The sequence below is a fragment of the Mustela erminea genome, chromosome 6 (assembly GCF_009829155.1).
Source record: "Mustela erminea isolate mMusErm1 chromosome 6, mMusErm1.Pri, whole genome shotgun sequence".
NCBI classification, from domain to species: Eukaryota; Metazoa; Chordata; class Mammalia; order Carnivora; family Mustelidae; genus Mustela; species Mustela erminea.
Window position 1 is genome coordinate 84,459,012 of NC_045619.1, and position 18,143 is coordinate 84,477,154.

An 18,143-nucleotide genomic window follows, 5' to 3' on the forward strand; every position below is an offset into this window, starting at 1 on the left:
TGTAATTTGTAATCATTTCCAGGAAGATACTTGAAAAAATGCAAATACCCTATTTTTTTTTAAAGATTTTATTTATTTATCAGAGGGAGAGAGGGGAGAGAGCAAGCACAGGCAGACAGAATGGCAGGCAGAGGCAGAGGGAGAAGCAGGCTCCCTGCGGAGCAAGGAGCCCGATGTGGGACTCGATCCCAGGACGCTGGGATCATGACCTGAGCCGAAGGCAGCTGCTTAACCAACTGAGCCACCCAGGCGTCCCCAAATACCCTATTTTTCATTAAATTTTTACCCACTAGTTTTAGTATCTATTGATGGTTCTGAGTGATGTTATTTCTTCGACAGCTGCAAAATGCTAACTTTCTAACTCAGATCTATTTTAACTCAAGGTTTACAGTAATTTGTTACATTTTGAGTTTTTCTAAAACATTCAACTTAGTTTTTATACAATTCACTGCTCTTTTTTTTTTTAACAATTTATTTATTTATTTGCCAGAGAGAGACACAGCAAGAGAGGGAACACAGGCAGGGGGAGTGGCAGAGAGAGAAGCAGGCTTCCTGCTGAACAGGCAGCCCAATGTGGGCTCCCTCTGGGGACCCTGGGATCATGACCTAAGTGGAAGACAGATGCTTAATGACTGAGCCACCCAGGCGCACCTCACTGCTCTTTTTTTTTTTTTCTTCAGAAAAGCAGTATTCATTATTTTTTCACCACACCCACTGCTCCATGCAATCCGTGCCCTCTATAATACCCACCACCTGGTACCCCAACCTCCCACCCCCCTCACTGCTCTTTTTTAACACTAATCTATTAGCTTAATATTTCTTTAAATTGAAAAATTGTAATTAGAGAGTAACCCAGTATAAATTGGGGGGGGGGGGGGGACTCTGCTGACTCTTGGTAACCATGCAGTTTAATTTGTAAGAGCAGAAGTATGCAGATATGCTGAAGAGTAGCTCTCAGCTACAGCTGGAATGTTGCAGGCATCTTTTAATGTTTTTCAGAGGAAATGAAAATTAATTAACCTAGCAAGCTTATTCAGTGGAGCTTCTACTATTTATAATATTGAGCTGTTCACATTTAATGTTCTAAAATCCGTCAAGAAATTAAAGCATCTTTTTTTTAATTAAAGCATCTTAAAGAATTAATTACTAAGAGAAACTTAGATAACCTTGTCTTGGACAAAGTTGGAGATTCCTGAATGTTTTCAAATTCAGTGTGTGAGTTAGGATTTGGAGAGGGATAAATTAGAGAACCCTATCCAGATGCAATTTATAGTCTTAGAATTCTTTGTGCTGACCTATCATCCAAATGTAATGGTTCCTGGCAAAAATTGACAAGATTTCCTGAATTTCAGGAAATGCACAGGATCCAGAATAAGAAAATAAATAAATAAAGTCTTTAAAAACAAAACAAAACAAAAGGAGCACCTGGGTGGCTCAGTCAGTTAAGCAGCTGCCTTCACCTCAGGTCATGATCCCAGGGTCCTGGGATGGAGCTCCGCATCTGGCTCCCTGCTTAGCAAAGAACCTGCTTCTCCCTCTCCCTCTGCCTACTTGTGCTCTCTCTCGCTGTCAAATAAGTAAATAAAATCTTCAAAAAAAAAAAATTTTTTTTTCAGAATTGTATTCTGTTAAAAAAAAACAATCTTGAAAAATAACAGTGTTGGAGGATACACTACCCAATTTCATATTTTCTACAAAGCAACAGTAATCAAGACAGTGTGGTACTAGCATAAGAATTGACATATATAGGGGCGCCTGGGTGTCTCAGTGGTTAAGCGTCTGCCTTCGGCTCAGCTCATGATCCCAGAGTCCTGGGATCTAACCCGGCATCAGGCTTCCGGCTCAGTGGAAAGCCTACTTCTCCCTCCTCCCTCTCCCCCTGCTTGTGTTCCATCTCTCGCTGTGTTTCTCTCTGTCACATAAATAAATAAAATCTTTTTTAAAAATTGACATATACAGACAGGTCATTGGAATAGAATTGAGAGTCTAGAAATAAACCTTTATACTTATGGTCAATAGACTTTAAACAGGAATGCCTTGGGGGCTCAGTCAGTTAAGTGTCTGCCTTCAGCTCAGTTCATAATCCCAGGGTTCTGGGATCAAGTCTTGCATAGGGCTCCTTGCTTGACTGAGAGCCTGCTTCTCCCTCTGCCTCTGCCTGCCACTCCCCCTGCTTGTGCTCTCTGTCCAACAAATAAATAAATTTTTTAAAAAAGAATGCCAAGACAATCTAATAGGAAAAGAATTGTTTTTTCAACAAATGGTGCTACAAAAACTGGAAATTCACATGCAAAAGAATGAAATTTGACCCCACATCACAGCATGTACAAAAGTCAACTTAAAATGGATCATAGACATAAATAGCTAGATCATAGACATAAATAGACATAAACAGCTAAAGCTGTTTAAAACTGTTACAAGAAAAATCTTCATGACCTTACATTGGGAAGTGGTTTGTAAGATATGACACCAAAAGCCTAAGTGACAGAAAGATAGATAAATTGAATTTCATAAAAATTACAGACTTGGTGCTTCGAAGAACACTATGAATAAAATGAAAAGTTTGTGGGGTCTTTTTTTTTTTGGTAAATGTTTGGATTATAAGACATTTAAAATAAATAAGTATGAGACACCTAGTTGGCTCAGTCACTTAAGCTCCTGACTCTTTATTTTGTCTCAGGTCATGAACTAAGGGTCATGAGATCAAGCCCCCCAGCTCAAGCCCCATGCTGGGCTCTGCACTCAGCAGGGAATCTGTTTGAGATTCTCTCTCTCCTCCCCTACTCTCTAAAATAAATAGATCTTTTAAAAAAATAAAGTGTAAACCCATGTTAAATCAATTATCACAAGAGAAAAATTTACTAAACAGTTGCTTGGGGAAAAGGCTTTGTGTGCAATATTCATAGGGAATTTTTTCAAAATTTTGAGACATAATGTTAATACATCATTCCTTTTTTTTTAGTATTTTATTTATTTGACAGAGAGAAACACAGCTAGAGAGAAAATACAAGCAGAGGGAGTAGAAGAGAGAGAAGCACGCTTCCTGCTGAGCAGGAAGCCCTATGTGGGGTTCAGTCCCAGGACCCTGGGATCATGACCTGAGCCCAAGGCAGATGCTTAAGGACTGAGCCATCCAGGCACCCCAACATTATTCCATTTTTAAAAGCACAAAAAATAATGAAAATAATTCTGTAATACTAACACAAAACTGATAAAGTAGCATAAAACATACTATAGAATATAGTACAAAAGAGGAACCCATAAACTAATGTAAGTATAAATGGACAAATCTCACTATCAGATCAAATTCAAGAATATATTAAAGATAATCATCTACCATCAAGTAGGACTTATTCCAGGAATACGATGACTTAATATTGGAAGAGATTAATATAATACATAATACCTATGTCACATTATCTCATTAGAAACTAGAAAGGTATTTGGGTGTTTTGGGTTTTTTTAAGAGAGAGCACACAAGCTGTGGGGTGGAAGGGGCACGAGGGACCTGAGCCAAAATCAAGAGTCAGACACTCAACAGACAGCCATCCAGGCTCCCTTGCACATGCTATTTAAAAACAAACAAACAAAAAAAAACACTTTGTAGGGACACCTGGGTGGCTCAGTAGGTTGAGTGTCTGTCTTCAGCTCAGGTCATGATCTCAAGGTCCTGGTATCAGTTCCATATCAGGCTCCTTGCTCAGCAGCAAAGCCTGCTTCTCCCTCTGCCTGGCACTCCTCCTGCTTGTGCTCTTTCTCTCTCCCTCTGACAAATAAATAAATAAAATCTCAAAAAAAAAAAATTTTGTAAATTAAGAATAAAATCATAAGGACCTCCCACTTCACATCATACATAAAAATAAGTTGCAGATGGATTAAAGGGGTAAATATATAAAACAAAACTATAGAAATATTAGAGGAAAACAATATTTTTACAATCTTAGGGTGGTTTTGGAAAACTTTCTTCATAGGACATAAAACCAGGAAGCCTAAAATGATTGACAATTTGTACTAAATAAAAAATTGTATAACAAAAGACATTATAAAGTTAAAAGGCAAGAAAGAGACTGAAAGAAAATATTAACCATATAAGGGTGTGTGTATATGTGAATACATATATATATACATATCCTCATGTATATAATTCATATACGTAATAATACTCAGAATATATAAAAACCTCTGAAGTAAGGTACCAATCCAGATTCCCCTTCTCATCCAACATCAGACATTTATTTATTAGGAACTATGTCAAGTGCTGTGTCAAGCTCTAGAAATACAACAGTGACTAACAGTAAATCAGTAAACAAACAGGAATCACAGATTATAACAAGTACTGGGAAGGAAATATGGGGAGGGCAATGCAATAGATCAGAAGTTATAAGCTGTTGAGCAAAGGGCCATACTCAGCCTGCGGTGTTCAAAAATTAGGAGATTTGGGGGCACCTGCATGGCTCAGTTGGTTAAGCAACTGCCTTCAGCTCCGGTCATGATCCTGGAATCCCTGGTGCTCAGCAGGGAGTCTGCTTCTCCCTCTAACTTCTTCTCTCTCGTGCTCACTCTCTCTCTCTCAAATAAATAAATAATAAATGCATGAATGAATAAATATTAGGAGATTTTATATAAAACCCACATGTGTGACCCCTTAGAAAGATTAGAACTGGTCACACTGGCCCTAAATTCTCACATAACCACAAACAGCGAAATAGCAGCTTTCCCTTTAGATGGTGTTTCTTACTGAGTTTGCTTTACTCATAAACATCATCTGCCTGGCTCTTACAGGCAAGTGAATTTGCAGATCCCAAAATGGAGAGTAGGTAAGGCCCACTTAAAACAGAGTAATCCTGGAGGTAATGTTTGAGCTACACCCTGGAGAATGAGAATGACCCAGCCATGCATAGAGCTGAGGCTAGAGCTTTATCTTCATAGCAAATTTTAAAATCTAGATGCAACTCAATGCCAAAACTGTGGCAAAGCACCTGCAACCCCCACTTTGATCAGAGACTGCTTTTGCTGCATCCCAGCCAGAAGGCTGAAACCCATTTCCCACTTCTGAAAAGCCATTTTGATCATGTACGTCCTGAAGTAACTGTGCATTCTGTCCATTGTTCTTGACCTCATAACGAAAGGAAACTTGGAACAGTATTTCTGATACTACTACCCTTTCCACAAAGACATTCAGACAATGTGGTTGCCCTCTGCCAAGTCTGGCTTCAACATGTCATTCATATTTCTACCTAAAATTCCATTCAATAGTAATTATATTCTATTTCCTTGAAGACTTTTGTGCTGCCCCAAAGCTGACGTCTAGGCCCCCACAGCCAGGGTCTGGGGCACAAAGACTGACTCTAGGAGCTCAGTATAAGGTTATGAAACTTCAGGAAGTTGGAGTGTTGAGCTTCAGGGTAACCTATCAAGACAAAGATTCATGTATTTGGCTCTCTACCTAAGACATTTAGTCATCTTAGAATAATTAGTACCATAACCACAAATCTCAGGTGGGCACTCAGGACTGCCCGACAATCCTATTATAGTTCTCTGGTCACTCTTCTACTCAAGGCAATTATTTCACGTCTCTCTCTGAGTCTCTAAAACCCTTCTCCTGTCCTCACTCTGAGCTAATAACTTCCTTGCTTCTTATTTCATTAAGAAATTAGAAGCAATCAGAAGAGACTTTCCATGATCAGATCTAACATTCCACTGCATCTATAATTTCCCTCTGGTGCAGTGAATAAAATGACTCCATTTGTGCACTGGATCTGATTCCTTCTCACCTACTCAAGGATTTTGCTTCTGAAATTATGCCCTTCTCCCTCAGATTTTCCTCCTCCTAAATCATTTCCATCAGTATACAAATGTGCTGTAACATTTTCTATCTGGGAAGAAAAAAGAAGGGAGGACCACCCCCCCTTGACATTTAAACTATTGTTTCCATTTCTTTCTCCATTCTCTCCCCCTTCCCACCCTTATTAAACCACAACTTCTAGAAAGTTGGAGTTTGCACTCATCAAGTAGAGAAAAACAACCACGCTGACAAGCCTCACTAATGATCACTAAACTCAGGTGGGCCTTTATGGCTGCCCAGAAGTCAGACATTTCCTAGTTCCATGCATTCCTTCACTTTCCAGGAGGTCTCCTCATACCTTCTCTTTCCTCAGACCTCCAGTGTTCTCGATCCTCACTTCCAGGTAATGACATACTCTTTTTTTTTTTTTTTTTTTAAGATTTTATTTGTTTGAGAGACTGAGCCAGAGAGAGAGCAGCACCAGGAGGGGCAGCAGAAGTGGGAGAAGCTGACTCTTCACTAAGCAGGGAGCCCAAGGCTTCCTGGGGCTCCATCCCAGGATTCCTGAATCATGACCTGAGCCCAAAGCAGACACTTCACCAAGTGAGCCACCCAGGTGCCCCAAATTGCTTTCTACTTCATAGTTTTCATTATGAAATGAAATTAGAAGATTATTTCTATATCCTCTTACAAACCATATCTACCCATCTATCTGTATCTGTGCCCACATGTCTACTTAAGTGAATGAACAGTCCACACACCTATTGAAGCCAACTGCTCCACCTCTGCATCAGATCCCATCTTTTTGCCTAATCAAGGACACTACTACTTCAATATTACTTGTACTCTCTTCCATCAATTTTTCCATCTCTGACCATTCCTATCTGCATACATGCATGCCACAATTACTTTCATCTTAAACAAAGCCCTACATTTCCTATTTCCCTGCCCTCTATACAGAAAAATCCCTCAAAAGACAAAGTTGTTGTCTCCATTTCGTCTCCTCCCAGTCTCTTGAACTCATGCCTGTCAGGCTGTTGCCCCAGTCACTCCACTGAAACTACTACTGTCTGGTCACCAGTGCTCATACTGACTTACCAGGTTGCTAAGCTCTTAGCTCTCATCTTGTTCAGCAGATCAACAGAAAGGTACAACAGAGCTCAGATTGTTCTGACTCCTGCTACTGCTGAGGTTGCTTGCAATATATGGTTAGCTAGGAGAGGTTTGGGCCTGTGGGCCACTATTATGGGGAGCTTGCCTCATCCATTTCTGTTTCAGAACTGGTTTGTGAAATTAACCAGGAGGGGGCAGGAAGAGTACCAGTAAAATACAGCATTCTGTTTGGCTCCTAACATATCCACCTTGCTTGACCCAGTCGTCCTAATCCCAATGGCTAAATCCATTAATTCAAGGAACCCACAGTTCCTAATTCTGCTCACCCTTAGTTCCACAATCCAAACGATCTTTCAGGACTCTGATTTGTAATCCACACCTTGTCTTCAGAACGATTCTCTGGCTGATTTCACCTTGTCAACACATTCACTCAACCGGCTTCAAGGCATTTCAGCCTATTCTCCATGCTCAGATTAGCCACAATCTTAACCTTACCCTTCAAGCTAGGGCTTTAACAGCAACCATAAAAATGAACCTATTAATATTAACACTTTTTCACTCTTAACACTTACGATAACGATATTTTAAATCATGCACAATTTTTCTTTGAAGAAAGATAGGGGTTTTTTTCCTCCTAGTAGGCGTGAGTATATTAACTTTCTACTCAAAGGGGCCCACTCAAGCTTTCCTTATTATCATCATAATGAAAACTCATGGAGGTGAGTCAACACATGTAACCAAATATTCTACAAGTCTCTGCCTCCTTCCTTTTTTTTCCTTCTATGATAAAGAACCAAAATAGAAAAAAAAAAAATGAGGGAAACAGTGTGGAGAGCATACTTTGGTCTATCCTTGACTTCATAAACTCAGGTTTATCAGGTACCCAAAGTTGTTCAGATTCAGGGGGTTACCCCACACTAAGCAAATTCAGAGTGCCACAGTTTCCTTGCCTGTAAATGGAGATAATAATGCCTTATAGATTTGTTGTAGAGATTAAATGAAATCATGTATGTAATGCACCTAAGACTTAGCACATAAAACTGTACAATAGATAATTGCATGAAAAGTTATAGACCATAACGTATAAGTTACTATATACATGTGGAATATATGCCTTTCTTATGACTGAAATAGTCTTGTCCCCTTCTCAAGACATACTGGCCAGGATAGGATACCTGGAGAGCAATATTTTTAACAAATAAATTTCCTTGAGAAGCAACAAATACTGGCTGACTTACTTCAAAGGATTTTTCATCCAGTTATAGCTATCCACAGAAGAACACCCCTGACCAGTGACCAGAACTCACATATCCACCAATCATAGATTCCTCCCCTCTCAGACTCATCTTTCCTGATCGTAATATTCATGAGCCCCACAGGTTCAGTCCAGCTTCCAGAGTTTGTTCACCTTATGCCCTGGTCTCTTGAATGTCTAAGGTTCTCTTCTCTGTCCTGCCCTGAGGAACTTGGCCCTATGTCTGTCCTTTCCTTTGCAGACTCTATCTTGCCACCTGCTTTGAACTCTGCTTTCCAGTCTAAGCTTCATACCTAGACTAGTCCTCTTGGTCCACATTTTTGTGGTCTTGATTTCAGACAAATTAACTCTTATTTGGCCCTTTGCTGAGACAATTCCCTTCCCCTGTTACATGAAAACCCTAGGTGAGGGTAAACCTCGTCATAACACAAATCTACATACTTGGGACATTTCCCACTGATAAGTGTCTCAGAGGCAAGTTGATGGTGGTGATAGGAAAAGATATGCTTGTCTTTGTCTTGAAACAAATGATGTTTCCCTGCCAGACTCTCTAGCAACAGCCCTCTAGCCACAGACACAATGACGTCCAAGCTCCACACATCTTCCTCCATTGCTGCTTTTGTCATTCCTCTTCCCAGGAACTCACTGAGTTGCTCTTGCAGTTCTAAATGAATCTCTTCGAAGAAAGACTTAAGTCTCAAGTATATGGTAATGTGGTAAACGTTGAGCATGTCTCACTTGCCTTCTCATTTTCTGGATCCTCTCAGAAGATATAATAGATGGTTTTCCCCACTCTGACTGGAATGTTCTTTGCTTAGTCTTCTAGGTTTTCTGATCTCTTCCAATGGCCTGTTTGGTGACCACCTGTTAGGAAACAGCTGAGGATGCCATTCTTAGGCTCCAGCAGAGGGCACTGTAGTTCTGGCTTTTCAAACATGAGCAGGAATGGCACAATTCAGCGCAGAATGAAATGGCCAAAGCCCCTAAGCCCCTCTAATTTTCCAAACGGGTAAACCTTCTTAAGTTATAGACATGGACCCTGGAGTGCCTGGGTGTCTCAGTCAAACGGCCGCCTTTTGTTCAGGTCATGATCTCAGGGTCCTGGGATCAATTCCTGTGCCCGGCTCCTTGCTCGACAGGGAGTCTGCTTCTCCCACTCCCACTCCCCCAGCTTGTGTGTGTATTTGCTCTCTCTGTCTCTCTCTCTCTCTCTGTCAAATAAACAAAATCTTTAAAAAAAAAAAAAAAAGGAACTGTATCTTGTAAACAACCGATATGTCTTGTAGCTGCTACAGACCATCATCCCTATCTGCCTGAAACTAGAGAAGACACTCAAGATACTCATAGCTTCAATCTGCCAAAGTCTAAGGTGTAGTAGGCACCTCCAAGATGGGGGACTACCTCTGTATAGTAGCAAATAGGCCACTTTTTCATGGAGGCTCAGACTTTCCTCACTGGTTTTCCCTACTGGGAGTGGTCCAGTCTATTGCAGAGTGGTCCACCGGGTTCAGTCCTCTCTGTTGCACCAGTACTGGACATAGGAAATGACACTCCACATTTCAGTGGAGTTTGAGGCAGGGATCTGCTTCTGGAACAAGGTAATGGGTATCATGTGCCCCACCCAATTCGAGGTTGCTTCTAGGGTGAGCAGACCCCTTTGACAGGTCCCCCAAGGAGTTGCACATAAGGGATTCTAGCAAGAGGCTAAGTTCTATCAGTTTATGTTTTCCCATAGTCCTTTGTCTTGCCTGGAAGCCCTGATTAGATGATTTCAAGAACAGGTTAGGGTGGTGGTTAAGACCATGGGTTCTGGAGCCAAACTGCTTGAGTTAAATTCATGTATCTGTCATATGCTAGTTTAGTGAACTTGGGCAAATCACTAAACTCTGGGACTTTGTTTCCCTATTTGTAAAATAAGATAACAATAGTACCTACCTTTTTTTACAAAAAGATTTTATTTATTTATTTGACAGACAGAGATCACAAGTAGCCAGAGAAGGAGGCAGAGAGAGTGAAGGAAGCAGGCTCCCTGTGGAGCAGAGGCGCCTGATGCCCTGATGCAGGGCTCGACCCCAGGACCCTGGGATCATGACCTGAGCCGAAAGCAGAGGCTTTAACCCACTGAGCCACCCAGGCCCCTAGTACCTACCTTTTGTAGCTGTGCTGAATGCATTCACTGTTAGCTTGGTTTATCATTACCATCTCTAGAAGATCCAGGTAGCCCCTTGTACATCAGCAGTCTACAGCCAACACGAACTTCTCTGTTATCCCATGCCCCATCTACTTCCTGTGTTCAGAATCCTGAACACGTACACCACTTTGAGGAAGGTACTTTTGGACATGGAGGTAAAGGAACTGTGTCAATATATAAAATGTGCCCTAGTTCCCTGGGCTCATGCTCATGTCCACTTCCTCCCAATGCACTGACAATTTCCTTGTGTCAGGAAAGACAATAAATGCAAGATAGGCTTCCAAACACATTTCAGCAAATTTCCCTCTATGTTATTGCTCCAGCCAACTTCAAGGGATTGATGCCCAACATCTAATAGGAAATCCTAGATAGGAGTCATTTTTTATGTACAATACTGCATTTTCTCTCAAACTGATCTTATGCGAATTTCTAGTCAGGGCGGTAACACTCTGCTTGCAGCCACACCAGCTTGCAAGTAATGTGTGTTAGATATTATCACCATTATGTACTAGGCATTTGAAACAGCCAGGCAAGTATTCTAACACAGAAGTCAGAATTCTGGGAGCCATTGAGGTAGACCCATTCCAAAAATTCTTCAACCTGAAAACATCGAGGCCTGTTAGTCCCACTTACAACTAACCAGAGGCAACAGGCACATTAGTGGATAAGGATGATTTTGTGAGTGCCCCAGTGGTCCTAGGAAGCCTGTAGTATTGACAAATCTGTGACGTTAATTTGAGTGGAAGATCCACCCAAGTACTTCTGCACCACCCCAATGTCCTTCATAGTACATCCAAAGTAGTAGATGTGGTCTTATGGCAACTCCCAATTTATGGCCCAGTTCCAGAAGAAACTGTCAGGGCCCTTAGTATCTACTTATCACTGAAAACTATGTGGAGCATGGTACTGACTGGGTGGATGGAGAGCCTCTCTCACACTCTCTACCCACAAAATAATGAGTTCATCTACCTTGCCACAGTGTAGTTTGCTTATCAAGAACTCATTGCCTCCCCCTACCCAGAACATGCCCACTCCCAGTAGCTGTGGCATGATTCTTCCCTACAGCTCACCACCCGTCACCCCAAGTGGCTTCCAAAACTTGGCAGCTGGGAGAAACTATGGGTTACCAAAAATATCTTCTAGCTTGCCAAAAATCAACCCGAAGAGTGTGCCAACTGGTGCTTGATTCGGGAGGAAGGCATCCAAATGGGTGACACTGCCCAGCACACCTCCCAGTACACAGTAACCATTTATATGGAAAGCTGGGAGCCTACCACTTAGAAACTGAGATAATAGAGAACATCACCCAGCTGTACCCTCACAGACTATCAGTCTGAGGCCTTAGGACCAGATAAAGAGCTTGTACAATTACCTGCACCCAGACATTACTCGCAGTCAAGGTCCCATTGCCCACAAGGAATATGCTCTTACTCTTTCTCCTCAGAACATATCTACTTGGCCACACACATTCTGGCACCTCCCACCATGCCCAAAGTCAAATGACACTGCTTCTGGGAACTGGCCCCTCATTGCTGTAACCTGTGATGAAGTACAGATCAGCCCCCTGATTCAGTTCAGTTCAGGCTTCCAGAACTTCTGGCACCTCTCCAAATCTTCCGCTGTCAAAGGAGGGGTTTCAAACAGTGCTCCACTCTGGCAGGATCATTCTCAAAGAATGGGGTGCAAAAGTGGGGAAGGAGGGACAGAAAAGAATGGGTGGGATCAAGCCAGAATGAAGGGAAAAGCAGGAGCTGGGGAAATACTCCAGAAGAGAGGCATCCCTGTTCTCCACCAGAGGTTAGTCTGTGATCGAAACAATTTCCAGAGAATGGCAAACTTTGGTCCAATTCCTGACAAGCTCAGGATTCTGAGATACAAGTCAAATCTAGCCTGCTGAAGCAGAACATGAATTTATTGAAAGAATATTGGTGGGATAACATCAAAGTAAACGACTCTGTGAGGCAAAGGAAATGAAATGAAAAGGCAGCCTACCAAATGGGAGAAAATAGTTGCAAACCATATATTGGGATAAAGGACTAATATCCAAAATACATGAGAAACTCTTCTAACTCAAAAGAAAAAAAACGGATTAAAAATTGGCATAAGATCTGAGTAGACGTTTCTTCAAAGAAGACACATTTATGGTCAACAGACATATTAAAAGATACTCAACATCACTAACCTTCAGGGAAATTAGAACCACAGTGAGATACCACCTCACACCTGTAAAAGTGGCTATTGTTAAAAAAAAAAAAAAAAAAAAAAAGATAACATGTTGGTGAGGATGTGGAGAAAATGGGGAACCTTTGTACTCTATTGATGGGAACGTACACTGGTGCAGCCACTATGGAAAACACTATGGAGGTTCCTCAAAAAAGTAAAAGTAAATGCTATTTCTGGATATATATCCAAAGGAATTGAAATTACGATCTCAAAGAGATCTCTGCACTCCCATGTTCATTGCAGCATTATTCACAGTAGCCAAGACATGGAAGCAACATAAATGTCCATCCATGCACACATGGATAAAGAAATGGGGGGCGCCTGGGTGGCTCAGTGGGTTAAGCCGCTGCCTTCGGCTCAGGTCATGATCTCAGGGTCCTGGGATCGAGTCCCGCATCGGGCTCTCTGCTCAGCAGGGAGCCTGCTTCCCTCTCTCTCTCTCTCTGCCTGCCTCTCCATCTACTTGTGATTCCTCTCTGTCAAATACATAAATAAAACCTTTAAAAAAAAAAAGAAAAAAAAAGAAATGGGGTATATACACACACACACACACACCATGGAACATTATTCAGCCTTAAAATTAAGAAGGAATTCCTTCCATTTGCATCAACATGGTGAACCTGGAAGACATGCTAGGTGAAATAAGGAAGACAAGGACAGACAAATACTATGTCACCTTTTAGATGAAGAATCTAAAGTAATCACACTTGTAGAAACAGAGAATAGAATGGTGGCTGCCAGAGGTTCACGGGGAGGAAGACATGGAGGGGCAGTAGTCAAAGGGTACAAAGTCTCAGTTACATAAGATGAATAAATCCTAGAGATCTGTTGTACATTAGAGAACCTATAGTTAATACTGCATTATATACTTAAAAATTCCTAAGAGCACAGATCTTCTGTTAAATGTCCTTATCACAAAATAAATAATAATAATAAAGATGGCGGGAGGAAATTTTTGGAGGGGACAGATGTTTATGACCTAGATTGTGGTGGTGGTTTCAAAAGTTTCTCCACAGATTGTGGAGGCGGTTTCACTTACCTCCAAATTCATTAAGCTATACGTATTAAATACAACTACTTGTATGTCAATCTTACAATAAATTAGTTTTTTTTTTAAAAGAATATTAGGAAGTACATAAAAGCTGTAAAAGGAACAGAGAAGCAAGTTTGGTGGACAGTAACCAGAATCCTGCTGCAGACCTGGTTGGGCGTAGACACTGCTGTGTTCGGTACCGTGGTAGGCACTGTTGCTGCCAAGGACCCCAGGCTTTGAATGTGCTGCTAGAAATAAAATGCAGCCTCACTGCTACAACTTCCCATTAGTAGAAAAAGACTCTATATAGCCCCTGCTTCTTTGCAACCTTCCACTTTGATTCAGAATCTGAAGCAGGCGGGTTTGGCCTAGCCAAAAATCTTTGGCCATGCCCTCGCTGCAAGGGAGCCTGGCGTTTTAGTCCATCTGGGCTGCTGTCACAGAATGCCATAGACTGGGTAGCTTGTAAACAACAAAGGTTTATTTCTCGCAGTTCTGGAGGCAGGGAGTCTGACATCAGTGAGCCAGGGTGGTCCAGTGAGCACCCTCTTTCAGGTTGCAGACTTCTCATTGTGCCCTCATGTGGTGGAAGGGGCGACAGAGCTCTCTGAGGCCTCTTTTATAAGGGCACTAATTTCATTCATAAGGGCTCTATCCTGTGACCTAATCACTCCCAAAAAGCCCTACCTCCAAATACTGTCACCTTGGGAACTGGGTTTTCAATATATAAATTTAGGAAGAATACAAACATTCCAATCTGGGTAAGGAAGCTTGGTCTTTTCAGCCTCCATAGTGAGATTCCAGTTCTGCTTCGGCGGAGATACCCAAATCCCCATAAGAATGCTAGATCTAGGGGTACCTGGATGGCTCAGTCAGTTAAGTGTCTGCCTCTGGCTCCAGGTCCTGGGACCAAGACCTGCATTGGGCTCCCTGCAGTGGGGAGTCTGCTGCTTCCTTTCCCTCTGCCCCTCTCCCCATTCATTCTCTCTCTCAAATAAATAAAATCTTAAAAAAAAAAAAAAAAAGAAGAAGAAGAATGCTAGGTCTACACTGCCTTGCTCTACCGTAGCTTAACTTACTCTACTCTATACTAAACTTTTCAAGCCCCTTTCCACTTTGCCTCCCACTAGTCAGGCTCCAACTCAATAGCAAGCTGAAACCTCTCTACAGCTTCTATCTACTACACACTTGCTATCCTGCTGCCTGAAATGCTCTTCCTGATACCACTATGTCCCACGGACTCCTCCTTATCCTCCAAGACTTAGCTAAAACAGAACTTCCCCTATTAGACCAATTAAAGTTCTGCAAATATGCCAATTCCAGCAAATGAGTATCCATCCAGATAAAGGACCTTTTTTACCGGCACTAACCCTAAGTATCTGTCAATATCCTGGTTCCGGTAGGAGGCCACTCAAAACCCAAGAGTCGGAGAGAAGCAAGGGAATGGTGAGGGAGGTCTCATGATCACTGGGTTCTCCCTCCCCCACTCCTTCCTGACACAGGCATCGTAATTTTACATCTGAGATCCTAAGATCAGATTTGAGTGGCTAGGAGAGATCCCTGCCTTGTGCCTGGCTGGCAAGGAGACTAGAGACTCAGAAAATCAAATAGCCCCATTTGCTAACTACTTATAACAAGTCTGCTCTTGTTTCAGACCAGAAGGAACTGGCGCCCACTAGGCTTCCCCCTATTATCCCAGAAGATGGGAATTATTCCATGCACCAGAATAGCCACACAAGGTACCACGAAGCTGTAAAGAAGGTGTTGTTAAAGACATGTAAGTATTGAGCCTGCGCGGCTCCGTCAGTTAAACTTCTGCCTTTGGCTCAGGTCATGATCTGGGGCTCCTGGGATTAGGCTCCTGGGATCTAGCCCTGACCCAGCTCCCTGCTCGGTGGAAAGCCTGGTTCTGCCTCTGCCCCTCCCCCACTTCTCTCTCTCTCTCTCTCTCTCTCTCTCTAGCGCGCGCGCGCACTCTCTCAAATAAATAAAGACTTAAAAAAATTAAAGACATGAAAATATCTTGGAGTGGGCACCATGCTAGGGGCAGAATAGATATGCCTGAGTTTGTAAAGAACAATTGGGCTGTAGGTAAGTCTGATACTATTTTAAAATCTTAAGAACACCGAATACATTTAGAACATGATAGGCACTGGATAAATTAATCTACTAGCAGTATTTACAGATGAGGTGGTATCATTGCTTAGTTTCAGAGAATTACCAGAATGAGCAAAGGAAGGTGTTTTTTCAGAGAAGGGGGAAGGGAAAGAGGATGATTAAGCCTGGGGGTAGGGAGTAGGGGAAGCCAGTAGAGTAGACACATCTTGCACATTTCCCAAGTGAGCTGACCACCTGCTTTTCTACCATCTTACTAGCACTTGGGGAAGCTCTCTGGGAGATAGGCTTAGTAGAAGCAGGAAGAACCAAGATTGATTCAATTGACCACAAAGGGTGTGAGATGCTGGAATCCGGAAGTGAAGCTGGGTGTGGTGGCCAGAGTCCCAGGACTTCTCAGCACCTGGTCAGGCCCAGTTGTTTGGTTGGGCTTGTGCTGCTGGGAGGCACTAAAGGGAGAAAGAACTTGAAGATACTGGACAACCTGTCCTTCCCCAACCATTTAGTCCCCAATCAGGTCTTCAGAGTCCCCTTGACTGATGCTCAAAACTTCAGCTTCTGGCGGTCCCATGATGCAGGAGTGTGCCCAGAGGAAACCATGCCATGGATCCGAAGCCCCCGCCACTGCCTCATCAAAAGCCCAATGACCAGGTTAGGCTGGGATGGATGAGGGTGAGGAGACTAAGGGAAGTCCTCCCTCCCTTCACTGAAATCCTTAGAGACTGTCTTAGCTTTTCTCAGTTAGGGAATAGAAGACAAAGTTTGGGTCTTACCAGGGATAGCTGGCCCCAGAATCCGGCGTTCAAAGGAGTTAAAGATCTGTTTGTATCTTTGTGCTTCACCTTGTGGCTGTGCCTTTTGGGGCAAGCACAAGATAAGTGTCTATAGCTTTCCTAGGGAAGTCCGGGGATGCCTCTGCTCCCTTCATGGCTGCCTCCCACCCTCCAACCACCAGTCATTACAGTAGCCATACTTCCTTATCACTGCCCCTGCCCTTTCTGCCCTGAGGCAGTCTTAAGTGATGTTTAAGGACACCACCACACAGACCAGCCTGACCTGGCCGGATCTGAGACCCTCTCTCTCTTTTCCAGGTTCATGGATCACTCTGTTCTTAGTGACAGAAACTTCAGTCTATATTGAGCAGGATGTGTTTACAGAAGGGCAAGATGAACTGTGGAAGCAGGGCAAAGAAAAAGTGGGAGAAGGTGTCCTGGTTCCACTGACTGACTAATGAGAGGAGGGGATCAGATCACAAAAACAGAGTAAACAAATTGGACCAGAAGTCACTCGTGTGCACTGGGAGTGAGGCAGAGGGAAGTCATTCTCATGCCCAAATTCCTGTGAGATCAGATGTATGCGAATCCGAAGCTGGTGTTTGGGAGGGGCCAGGATACAGAAAAGACCATCAAGGGGGTCTTGACCTCACGAATGGCAGGTGTCAGAATAACAAGTCTGGGAAGACACACACTGGTCCTCATGAAGGGCCTAGAGTAGTCATGCTCTCTGAAGACTGCAACTTCACCTTGGCAGCGAGAAAACCAGAAGAAGCCCTCTATCCACTGAGGAAAAGGCTCACGGAGCCCTCCGGCAGGAGGCTGCCTCCTGTACCGAGCTCGGCCACTTCTGACCCAACCCAGGGCCCAGAACATCTTCAGAGAGCTAAGAATTTTACAAAGAATTTGATTTTATTGATATTTAAATATATTAAATATTTCACGGAAATACATGATACACCACCCTCCCCCCCCCACAGTGGTTACATTATAAAACCAAAGTCCATGGGCCTCCCATCCACTGACTTCCCCAACATCTGGTGAGAAAGGGGACGATGGTAGCCCAGGAGAAGGGCATGGCTGGCACTGTGGTATGGGGAGTCAGGGTGTGGATAGGCCCCTCCCACTTGGCAAGAAGCAAAGACAGATCACCAAAGTCTGAGGTCTTCCCACTCTGGTCTCCTTACATCCTCACCCCACCCCAGGGCTCCAAGCAGTCCCTTCCTATCCAGGGATATGGCTAGGGAAAGGAAGTTGATTTTCTGTCCAGACCAACTAGTCTTGCGCCCTCCTCCTGCCATGGCTAATAAAGTGCCTGATGGCCCATTTGGTAGATGCATGAAGATCCCTCAGGGAGGCAATCTGAGCCGAAACCAGGTCTCTGCAAGGAGCGGGAGTCTGAAAGGGCACGAGGAAGGGCAAAAGTACTCCCTACCCCTCCCATTCCCCAAACCCAGTAACTCTGGGACCCTCTCTCCTCTGTATCTCTCACCACCTCCCAGACAAAATGATCTTCAAATGCAGGCTAATGGCTCTGGCTTAAATTGGTACAGACAGAGAAACCAAGGCACCAACTAATTCAGGCCTGAGGCAAGGAGGTTGCCGGGAAAGGAGTAAAAGGAAGGCAGATATAGGAAGGGAATCTAGAGTCCGAC

The 18,143-nt window shown here is 43.1% G+C and overlaps 1 protein-coding gene across 1 annotated transcript in view; it reads left to right on the forward strand.

The window, feature by feature from the left end:
- The window catches only part of TEX49 (testis expressed 49), a 29,037-nt gene extending 11,502 nt beyond the window's left edge, over positions 1-17,535 (forward strand). The window contains exons 2-4 of the mRNA XM_032348060.1: positions 15,255-15,377; positions 16,222-16,366; positions 16,807-17,535. Coding sequence (XP_032203951.1) covers positions 15,255-15,377; positions 16,222-16,366; positions 16,807-16,855 — 317 coding nt within the window. The 3' untranslated portion in view covers positions 16,856-17,535. The remainder of the gene's footprint in view (positions 1-15,254; positions 15,378-16,221; positions 16,367-16,806) is intronic.
- The last annotated feature ends 608 nt before the right edge of the window (positions 17,536-18,143 follow it).